This window comes from Trachurus trachurus (genome assembly GCF_905171665.1).
Source record: "Trachurus trachurus genome assembly, chromosome: 24".
Classification (NCBI taxonomy): Eukaryota; Metazoa; Chordata; class Actinopteri; order Carangiformes; family Carangidae; genus Trachurus; species Trachurus trachurus.
The window spans coordinates 20,934,576-20,946,137 of record NC_139910.1 but is presented as its reverse complement, the minus strand read 5'-3'; the positions used below and the strand labels follow the sequence as shown (position 1 = coordinate 20,946,137).

Genomic DNA, 11,562 nt, shown 5'->3' with positions numbered 1-11,562 from the left:
ATGGGAATAACTCCGCCGGATCCTTAGTTGGCATTGCTTATGGTCGGAACTACGACAGACCTATCTGATCGTCTTCAAACCTCCGACTTTCGTTCTTGATTAATGAAAACATTCTTGGCAAATGCTTTTGTTTTTGTCCCTGAAGAATTTCACCGTCCTCATAGTCCCTTTAAAATATGCTAAATTGAGCTAAACTAATCTAAGATGAGCAGGGTTGTTGCAGGTTATATTGAACATTCAGACACAAATATGGTCATTGTTTAATGAGGTTTGTATTTTATTAAACAGTTGACTATCGCATGTTTAAAACAACATAGTACAGTGTATAAGTACAGTATAGTCAAAAATTTAAAGAATATTCATCATACAATGGAGGCCCTAATGGTCTGCAACAGAAGAGTGAGATACATCTGCTTACATATCATACATTCCCTCTCTCTTTATCTTTCCTCGTCTGTCTCTGTGCCTGTTCCCTAAACGATGGAGATAAATGGTCATTCTTCTCATTGGATAAACTCCAACACAAACATTTATTCATTCTTATCATCGTTGTTTCCTCTGAGCAGATCTCTCTCATAAAAGCCTAGATGTTTCCATAGTCAGTGTCATTTTCAGTAAAGAAAAACAAAACAAAAAAACATTAGCATTATTTCACAATGCTCCAGTATTAACCACACACATCCAGGCCATTAGCCAATACAGGCAAATGACAGCTTATATATCTTATATTGCAAAACCCTAATGCTAAATTTATGGCAAATCAGCTTTGTACTGTAAACTCGGTAGAATCACATCAGTCATTTTCACATTGATCTTATGACTCTGCCTGATTCATTTATAATGAACCTCTGTTTTTGCAGTTCTGGCTAAGGACCAGGTGTAATCAGCACAGAGTTGATTTGAGGGAAGATTAACCTTAAACCTTAAACTCAACATTTATAAGCAATCCACTAATCGTCTGCAGTTCTAGAGACATAGAGAGTATCTCACCACCAAGCTGTGGGTCAGCTCTTCTGACAGAAAACAGCTTTGTTTGGTTCTGTAAGCAAATATAGCGTATCTAAACATTCAGCATGGTTTTGTATCTGTACAGATCGGGGTGGCTTTTGATGATAATTACCGGCTGATTGGAAAGCCTTCTTGGACATCATGTACACTTCTGTCTCAACAACAGTATTTATGTTCAGGTTTGCAGCATACGGTGCACATGTTGCGAGATGCAAATGCGTACAGAAGTGGATTTATGCAACTATTCAAAAACGCGAGTGCTCCAGCGATGGACCAGCTGTCCAAACAAAAGTTCAGCAAACCTTCGTTTTTGAGAGAAATAGCTGCTACCCCCACCACATTTATAATAAGATGTGGCATCCATAGGACAAAGAAGGTCACAATGATACTGGTGACCAGTTTGGTCGTCCTGGGGTGGTTGAAAAAAGCTGCCTGATTCACCTTTCTATGGAGGCAGATGTATGCAAACGCCAGGACAGAAAATGACAGGAATCCCACCAGGGACTCTGACAGCAGCACAGCCATCCACTGGGTGTCTGAAGAGAATTCAGCTTGGCAGAGTGTCATATGGTCCTTAGTGGTGGTTAGCTGTCGAACCACTAACGCAGGGATGGAGAGGATCATCGCGACCAGCCACAGCAGAACCAGCAGCCTCTTCTCTCCGACACGCTGCAAACACTTCTGTAGGTACACCACCTGCAGGTACCGCTGGACACTCAGCATGGTCACAGTCAGCAGGCTGCCGTACAGGCAGCAGTACATGAGATACGTCAGAAGCTTACAGGCCACCAGTCCGAAGATCCAGTTGGAGAGGAGAGAATAGATCCACAGGGGCAGCGTCAGCAGGCAGATCATGTCTGATATAGCCAGATTCAGCATCAAATTTTGGCTTACACCTGACAAGTGTTGCCAGTTTGGTTTCAGGACAATTACGGCGATGTTTCCAGGAACTCCCAGCAGGAAGCAGAGAGACAGCACCATAGCAGGAACCAGACTGGTGTCCCAGGAGAAGGGAGGTGGAAGTCCAGGAGATGAAGAGATGTTAGAAGCGGCCACACTGGAGTTGAGTTGTTCCATACCGTTGGCAGAAAAACGTTTTGCACGGAGCAGGTGATGCTAGTGAATGTGAAGTCACTCAGAGGAACAAGATGTTCCCTTTTAACGGTGTCAAAGAGGAAGGAATAAGAGCATTTTTTGTAACCAGTGGTTCAGTTGGGTTTCATCAGGAGTGGCAGTCCCTGTTTTACATACCAAGTTACTATTTGTGTTAGAGAGATATTCCTAAAGAGATAACAGAAGTGACCAACTATGTATGTATGAGAGAGTTCTTTTTTTTTCTTTTACATATATGTTATCTTCAAAAATGTTAATGTCAGTGCCACAGAGCATGTGGCCTGTGAAGAGAGACCGGGTTATTGAGTCCTACTAGGGATGTAATTAATGCTACAACAGTAATGTAATGTTAGCTAACTCAGAAGTTAACGTTTGGAAACTCATTTCCCTGAATATCAAATGGTGTTTTTCTTGCGTTGTTTTTTTCCCGTCATATAACCTGTGGTTTGGTCACAGAAGTTACCTCTACCTAATATAATCAGTGAAACAAAATTTTGTTCTATGCACACTATGTATTTGAATGACAATAAAGTACCTATTCCTATTCCTATTCCTATTCCTGTTCCTATTCCTATTCCTATTCCTATTCCTATATTTCTCCTTAAAGGTGAGAAAGGCCATAGCAGTTTTGTTTACTTGGAGTGTGACATGATGTTGTCCTAACATAAAGTGTGAGCTATGATGTTATCTTTCATCTTACCACTCCTCCTTGTTATACAAGTACTATACTTAGGTCCTGTACCAGGGAATTAGATATGAAATAATGGAAAAACTGAGTAACCATTATGGTTCCCACAAAATACAAAGAATAACTGGGTCTGGGTGACTGTTTGATAATCACTGGGTGTCATGACCTTCTGAGCAATAATGTGGTCGTCTGGGAGGAACTGAGAGAATTTCTACTGTTATTTAACTAGTGGGAACCTGTAGGACAATGTAGCTAAATATAGTAATGTGATGATTTCCAATTCATTAAAATCAACCTGTGAGCTATTGCTCTCTTTTGTTAGTGGTACATATTTTGTTTTTGATTTTTTTTTAAAAAGATGGAGTTTTATATTTTCCTTTAGACAAGACTGAAAGCAAAACTGGGTTAGATAGCTACTTAAAATTTTTTATTTTCCAATCAGCTCTTGCTTAATTTCCAGTGCCTTTACTTCCTCTTTGTCTGGGGCCTTTCCTTGGTCACTGTGTTTTCTGTTATTGTTTAGTTGTAGCCAAACTGTGATGAAATCCATTTATGTCATCTTTCGTCACAGTTTCTGTCTCTATGGGTTGCCAGAGAAATTTTTCAGAGAAATTCTGCGAAGTGAGCCATTTCTTTCCACTCAACCTGAGCAGGAGAACTGAAGAGGTCAAACAGCCTGTTGCCAGTTAAAAATAAGTTCAGATATACTGTAGGCTAGTTACTGTTCTCTTGTTTCAGTTTGGATTAAAAAAAGAATATTCAGTGATCAATTGTAACGAAGGCATTTGTATTTAAACATTAGAAAAAATTGACATAGCTACTTTTGAGAATGTAACAACTAGTGATGCAAAATGTCATAAGTAAAAGAATGTTATACCAAAATGTAAAAAAAGAAAAAACAAACGAAAATATTATGATATGATCTGCATACTACCTACTGCTGTAACATGTTATGTCAAACGTCATAAGTAAAAGAATGTTATATCAAAATGTAAAAAAGCAAAAAACAAAAGAAAAAGATTATGATATGATCTGATTATGAAAAAGATTTTATTCTGTGGGTAATGGGGGCGGGACTAGATAAGCTTTTGCTTCTCCCGCTTTCCCTTTCGGCCATGTGTATTGTATTATTTGAACTAAGATGAAGTGTGATGATGATTATTTAAATTGACATGCCCGAAATAAACAAATTGATTGATTGATTGATGCTTCAAATTACCACCTCCATATCCTTTACATAACTTGTGACTAACAATCACATAACTTGATGGATTGTTCTTGCCTCAGAACATGCAGGTGTAGCCGATGTCGATCTGGCCCTCTGCGTTGTGTTTCTCACGGCCTGCCCTAGGTGGGGTTCGATCCCACGACCTCCCGCACCGGAGGCGACGATGCTAACCTCTTCCTCTTGGCGGGTTGGTTAGCACGTCTTTTATGGGTGGAGTGAGTGCACATCCGTTACACTCACCCCCGCTGAACTCACTCCACCCAGGGCATCCGGGTCACGGCACCACTGTAGCCGATGTCGATCTGGCCCTCTGCGTTGTGTTTCTCACGGCCTGCCCTAGGTGGGGTTCGATCCCACGACCTCCCGCACCGGAGGCGACGATGCTAACCTCTTCGCCAAGAGGTTGACAACCTCTTGGCGGGTTGGTTAGCACGTCTTTTATGGGTGGAGTGAGTGCACATCCGTTACACAGGAACAAAGTGAAGTCATTTTTGCACCTTTTGAGCTGTGATGTTGGTCCAGGGAGAATGACTAACTGTAGCCCAAAACTTTCACTGGACCATTGTTCTGAAGGGTCCATGCCCATGTTCCCACAGAATTATGTTCCCACATTTGAGATTTATCACACGCCGCATGCTCTGCTACGTGTGGAAAGATGTCTATGGGTGTGATGTTATGGGAACATAGGGCCTAATTTTCAGTGGAAAAAACCAACATCCCGTCATTCCGACATCCCACCATTTAGACATCCCACCATTCCGACATACCGCTATTCCGACATGCCATCGTCATTTCATTTTTTTTTTCATTTCATTTATTTATTTAAAAAGGACAGTGTGCAGTTGCATTAGTTATTGAAAACAATAAAAAGATGGCTGCACCAGATTTAGCGGAGCCGCTAATTTCCATCTGTAGTCCTGTAACATAACAATACATACATATACGTCCCACCATTCTGACAAGGCTTTACTGTATATAAGGAAATGTGCGTTACTCAACAGGTGACTCCCTGGTCTCTCTACTTCTGGACTCTCTTCTGTCTATCCTCTACTTTGTCTCTTTACTAAACTTAACCAACTCCTTTCTTCATTGCCTAAGCCCAACCAGTGCAACATTTTTTGGGGGAAAAAATACACCATTAAAGGATTTGTACTGTCATTCCAACCATAGGAGGCAGGAATTGTCGGAATGATGGGACGTTTGATAGAAAATTAAGTGTTGTCATTTAGACAATTAGAGGCCTATGTCGGACTGGTGGGATGTCGGAATGGCGGTTGCCCCTCTGTGGGAACATAGGGCCTAATTTTCAGTGAAAAAAAAATGTTAAAAATGTGAGAACATACAGTAGGGCTGTGGGAACACAGGGCCTAATTTTCAGAGAAAAGAAATGTTAGAAATGTGGTGGGAACATAGGAATGACCCTGTTCTGAAGTGAACACACAGATGGACCAGCGGCGTATAAGATTTGAAGTAGATTTCACATAGAGACAATTTTTTTGTCTGTTGCCAAATGTGGCACTTGAGAAGAGTTTTGGCCATTATTGTGTTCACAATATAAAACATCCTTTAAACAGGGCAGACTGCGAGGCTACTATGAGTCAGGAAAGTGAGACTAGGGCTAACTGGTTAGCATGCTAACCAGCTAAAAGAAACTAAACTAGACTCCATAGAAGTGTAGTAGCTATGGCATCGGTGCAGACAGCTCTAAGCCAGTAAAGATGACCTTTGATGCTGAACTCACAGAGTTTCTTCCGGACTTAAAAGTAGCAGCTGCTGCACTGATAGGCTACAGCAGATAGTGTCCTGCAATATTCTTGACCATGTGCAAACATCTCCTGTGTGTATGATAATAACAGTAGTTGAGTGGGCCTTTGATTTATTAGGCTGTGTGTGTGTGTGTGTGTGTGTGTGTGTGTGTGTGTGTGTGTGTGTGTGTGTGTGTGTGTGTGTGTGTGTGTGTTAGCACTGATAATCAAGGGGAAAGGCGGCGTCCTGCACTCAATGAACTCCTGTTGCACTGAGCAGAGACACTCTTATCCAAATAAACCAACATGGGTTAATGCGCAGGTTCTTCAGACCTGAGAAGTGTAGAGTTGTGTGCCTGTGCGAGTTTGTGTGTCTGGACAAACTTCAAACGACCACCTGACATAAATCTAAACTTACACTTATAACCGCAAAAGCAGCGGATAAACAGGGACTGAAAAGCAACATTTTGTCTGCATTTCGTTACACTTGAAGGCATCACTGTTCCCCGCGTGTTCCCTGCCTAATATAAAAATATTTGCGGAATCCGGAGAAAAACATCCCAGAGTTCAGCTCCGCGTTTGACTTTTGATTTCATTGTCACATGATCAAAAAACCTCATTCATGCTTATGACTCCCCCCCACGCCTCCCACCTCTGACCGACACTTTTCTCTGCATCAGAGGGATGGAGGTTTCCAATAGGATCTCGTGCGCAGCTTCTATTTGCGTCGCACTTTTTTTGGAGCGCAGGAAATGATGGATCCCAGTCTGCTGGAAGCCGTTTGACGATTTTTTATTAATGAGCAGGAGGACACTGACGGGAAGTTGTCTGGGGGTGTTTTTTTATTTGCAGGTAGGACAGTTTTGGAGTTTGTACTCTTTCTGATTTTTTTTTTCAAGCAGCGTTTTTGTAGGTTATCATTTATCAAATTACAGCATTTTCAAAATAAAATCTCACATAACTTTCCTCTTAATGCATGCAACAGCTATGTTTTTTCTATATCGCTGTTTGACTTGTGATGTGTTCAGTCTCAATTCTTTTCTAAGATGTTAACATAAGCTAATGCAATAGAATAATAAAACCTGTAGGCTATATTTCATAAACGTCAACTGTCCTAAACTTAAATGGCAGTTTAGTGTTTAATCTAATCTGGATATTGTGATCTCTGTTTTGATCCAAGCCATTCATTTGCAGACGTTTCATATCAATTTAAAACAAAATGTCACCGACATATTCACATTTGATGTTTCTATCTGGACACATTATTATTTAGAAATTGAGCTTGTGCGCCCTCTACTGGCGAAATGATATGTAAACGTAATGTGAAAAAGAGAATAGGGGTTTCCTTTCAAGTCTGATTGATAGACTCATTATTTCATATTCTCTGTAGTGTTTTAGTCTCTGAAAATAAGGCGGTTAATTGTCTCTAACAAGTATTTCTGTCTTTGTCTTCAGTGGAATGGGACTCCAACACTTCCTGTGTCTGCTGCTCTGTGCGGCTTCCCTGACAGTTTCTGGAGGTTCTGTTGAAGATGGAAGCAACGAGGTGTCCAGGTGGAGCAGGCAGAGCCTCCCGGTGCTGCTGGACACAAATACACAGCTTTTACACACGCCTTTGTTCAGAGGGCAGGAGGAGGATGAGGAGAAGGGAAGGGAACATACAATCTGTGGGATAGAGTGTCAAGGCAGCCTTCCACCTGTGGACCAGACTGAGCAAGAGAGGTTTCTGGGATATGAGACAGTGTATGAGAATGGCACTCGCACACATACAGATGTCAGATTGCAAGGTTTTAATAAGACGCCTGCAAGATTACAACCCCACCCACAAACCTCTACCCGAAGGAAACGACAGGTTTATGGAGCAGATGGGCGCTTTGTGATCTCTGATTCACATTATATCACCAACTACCCCTTCTCTGCTGCAGTTCGCCTCTCCACAGGCTGCTCTGGAGTCCTGGTTTCCCCGAAACACGTGTTGACGGCAGCACACTGCATCCATGATGGGAGCAACTACCTGGAGAGCACCAGGAGGCTTAAAGTAGGAGTGCTGCAGCTCAAAGCCAAAAAGAGAAGAGGGGGGAGGAGGAGAGGAGGACGACGAAGGGGTGGGAGAAGAGGCGAGGTGGAGACAGGTGAGGAGAAAGGAGAGGAGCAGATAATGGAGGAAGGTGAGGAGGAGAATAGTATCGACGGAGATGTTGTGAGAGGAAGAAGTGGACGAAAAGGAAGGAGATCCAGAGGAAGAAGAGAGAAAAGTCATGTGGTAGCTGATGGTGGAAATATAGATGAGGCTAAAAGTGGAGGAAGGAAAGGAAAGCGCCTCAGCCGTGTTGCACGCAGTGTTGAACCCAGAAAGCAGCCTGTCTTCCGCTGGACACGCGTTAAACGAACCCAAATCCCTCAAGGATGGATCCACGATTCCAACAACTCTGTTTCCTCTGACTACGATTACGCCCTCCTGGAGCTGAAACGACAGATCAAACAGAAGCACATGAAGCTCGGAGTGGCTCCCTCTGATGCTCCCCTGGCACGGATCCACTTCTCAGGCTATGATGCCGATAAAAGCCTGCTGGATGGGCGTGGAGATGAGAAGGTGGTGTATCGCTTTTGCTCTGTGGCAAAGGAGTCCGGCGATTTGTTGTACCAGCACTGCGACGCACAGTCTGGTGCCACAGGTGCTGGCGTGTACATTCGTCTGAGAGAGGGAGCAGAAGATGGAGAGGGGAAGTGGCAGAGGAGGGTGATTGGGGTTTTCTCAGGCCATCAGTGGATCGAGGTGGACGGAGGTGAACTGAGGGACTATAACGTTGCTGTGAGGATCACTCCTCTCAAGTATGCCCAGATCTGTCACTGGATCCATGGAGATCCAAGTCTTTGCAAAGAAACCTGAACTCATGGACCAATGGATCTGCAAGAGAGAAAGATCTGTTGTCGATTTCTACGAGACTCAAAGATCAGATCAAGGAACTGGTCTTTAGAATTGTCAAAACTCTGACTTATGAGTAAGAAACTTTTTTGTTAAAACTAGGACTTTAGATGCTTTGCTTACAGTAAGTGCTGACTGCAGTGATTCCTAATTGATGTAAAAAAAAAAAAAAAAAAAAAAAAACAAGGTCCTAAATCCTGCCCTCCATCCCAAAATACACTGAAACAGCCACCACAGAGGATTTCATATGTGTCATGGCTGCATCATGTTTCAGTAGATACAAAAACAACCTAATAAAATACAGTATGTTATACAGTTAGAATAACAACATCAATATGCATTATATGGGATTAGTGAGCCCCAAAAGAAAACAGTAGTAGTCATAGACCTCGACCTAGAAATAGAAGATTTCCTTAAAAGACAACAGTGCCCTAACAGATAATACAAACATGTCATGACAGTGTCTAAACTTGACATTAGTACAAGTCTTAAATTTGTTTGTTTTTTTGTCAGATTTTCATTGCAACCAGCTGTTTGTCTGCCTCTTTAATACCTAATTTATAATTTATATAACTATAATGAACTGAAACTGAAACTTTACTGTAAAGGGAAAGACACAATATTATAATGTTGTCACATGTTACACAGTGTAAAGTTCCTGCTTTGTTTGTTTTGCAATGCTGGCGATACCCTGTTGATCCTCCTTCACTTTGTGTCTGTGTGTGTGTGTTACATGTTTGTTTTTTTTCTGCCACTTCAGCTGTTATTGACTTGGCTGAAAGCATGTTTTCTTTAACACAAGTGGTTTATGTTGATGCATCAAGCTGAAAAAAGCAGACCAGAGATCAGTGATGAGCCGTGAGGGTTGTTTGGATCAGTGTATTTGTCTTTTATTGCATCTCATTTGGACTCACATGCAGGTGGGGGTGAGGGAGGGAAGGGGGGGACGATGCCATCGATAATAACCCAAAAAGAAAAAAAGAAAAAAAAAGAAAAAAACATCACAGCCTTCATATGAATACTTAGCAAATGTTATTTATCCACATTCTTTTTGTTTTTATGTGTCATAGTCATCTTTATTTTTCTTTCAACACTTTGTTAATGCCACAATGGATTAAGATACAGTCACTTTTGGAAATAAACAACACACAGAACATCCAGCGTATACTTGAGTACTTTACGGTGAGAGTCCCCAAGACTTCCAGTGACAGCACACGAGCAAATGTACTGACCGCTGCTGCGTCACGAATGACCCAAGGAGGACTGAGGCCACACTCCAATCACATACACAGATGCCTTCCTTAGTCTCTCGATTTCCACTGTAACATGAAGTCATTTTGTGTGGAGGCTGAGACAAGGGAAGAAGTTCTTACAGAGTATTATGCAGAATGCATATCAGATTGACCTGTGTTGCATGCTACAATGCAGTATCACTCCACACCAGCAGAGGGTGTAACAGTAAACACCCAGGGCAAAGATTCCATTCAATACTGCCTCTGATTACAGATTGAGAGGTATGTACAAAGAGGGAGGGAAGTTTTTGAGTCTACTTGCTTTTTTTTCTCCAACGATAAAATTTGATTTAACTAAAAATATATGATACATTTTTATTCTCTCAAAATAAAGATTAAAGAAAATATGTATAATCTATATAATAGTCTAAAATGCATATGTCAATTTGAACACATTTCACAATTTTTTGCATGTTCATACAATCCCTACAAAAAGGTAAAGTAAAAATGAAACTGAACACTACGTGATGTGTTCAATGATAAGTTCCGATTTCCAGTGCAGCAAGTTGTTTTCAGGTACATTTGGATTAAGAATCAATCTCCAAAAACTTGAAGTAGACAGGTGGGAGGATGGATGGCCAAGCAGATATAGGAACAACCAAGTCTTTAATGACATAAACGTAGCTCAGTATTAGTTGGGACGACAAGGGTAAAGGAGTGGGAGTGGGGGTTGGCCAGTGAAGTTACACACACTGAACACAGTCCACATTTAACAACACAGTCCTCGTCGGGGAGATGCGCAAAGAAACCAACATACGTATATCCACCATTCCAAGTCAGCTGATACGCAGAAATCCAGAATGAATCTAAATACACATCATTTTTTTGTTCATTTTTCAGAAGTATATTATTTAAAGGTTAACACTGAAGTACACGCACACCCACACACACATAAACAGAATTTTGTTTTCTGTATCTAGGGTTCACATTCACAGTTGTGCTACAACATTAGATAAGAGGGGAAGGGTTTTTTTTGTTTGGTTTTTGTTTGGTTTTTTTTAGGGGTAATGGCTGGTAGGAGGGCAAAGATCATAGATGTGATGGCTGGTTGGCTGGGGCGTGACTGAGGAGAGGCAGTGGGAAAGTGCAGACATCCACATCCACGGAGCTCCAGACACAATGACAAACCTACAGAGAGGGAAGCAGAGAGATAAGGGACGGAGACTTGATTAAAACAAGTGCTCCCGACAGAAACAGGTCACAGCCAATAAAGTTGGGGTCCCAGCGGGAACACTGGCACATGGGCCACCGCCACCTCAAAAGCCGCCCGACACTGCTTGGGCTGTTACTGTACAGACAGACATCCAAATTCAGTAGCACTGAAACAAAACTTTTGCTCAGCCAGACAGTTCATGTCTGATATTTAGCTTATACTCAAATTGTAGTCAAAAATCTACAAAAAGCTATATTCAAAAATAGTGAGGCTCCTTGAAATTACACTTCTGGGATTGTCTCCACTCTCCATCCAGCAAATAATCTAAATTTTATTGGGATTTCATGTAATAGACCAACACAAAGTAGCACATAATTGTGATGGGAGGAAAACGATACATGGTGTTCAA

The 11,562-nt window shown here is 41.7% G+C and overlaps 2 protein-coding genes across 2 annotated transcripts; one reads left to right on the top strand and one right to left on the bottom strand.

Annotated features, from left to right (window-relative positions):
- Positions 1–1,164: 1,164 nt before the first annotated feature.
- On the bottom strand, positions 1,165–2,085 carry LOC311007549 (leukotriene B4 receptor 1-like; the record flags this gene model as incomplete). Its single annotated transcript, XM_084000786.1, has 1 exon — positions 1,165–2,085. One exon carries the CDS (start codon positions 2,083–2,085, stop codon positions 1,165–1,167), a length of 921 nt encoding a protein of 306 aa, XP_083856912.1.
- Positions 2,086–7,240: 5,155 nt separating this feature from the next.
- On the top strand, positions 7,241–9,862 carry LOC311007071 (inactive serine protease 35-like). Its single transcript, XM_084000158.1, has one exon. The coding sequence runs from the start codon at positions 7,242–7,244 to the stop codon at positions 8,670–8,672; it is 1,431 nt and encodes a 476-aa protein (XP_083856284.1). The 5' UTR covers position 7,241; the 3' UTR covers positions 8,673–9,862.
- The last annotated feature ends 1,700 nt before the right edge of the window (positions 9,863–11,562 follow it).

Coding starts and splice junctions, on each gene's coding strand:
- LOC311007071 (XM_084000158.1), top strand. CDS start 7,242: ATGGGACTCCAACACTTCCTGTGTCTGCTGCTCTGTGCGGCTTCCCTG.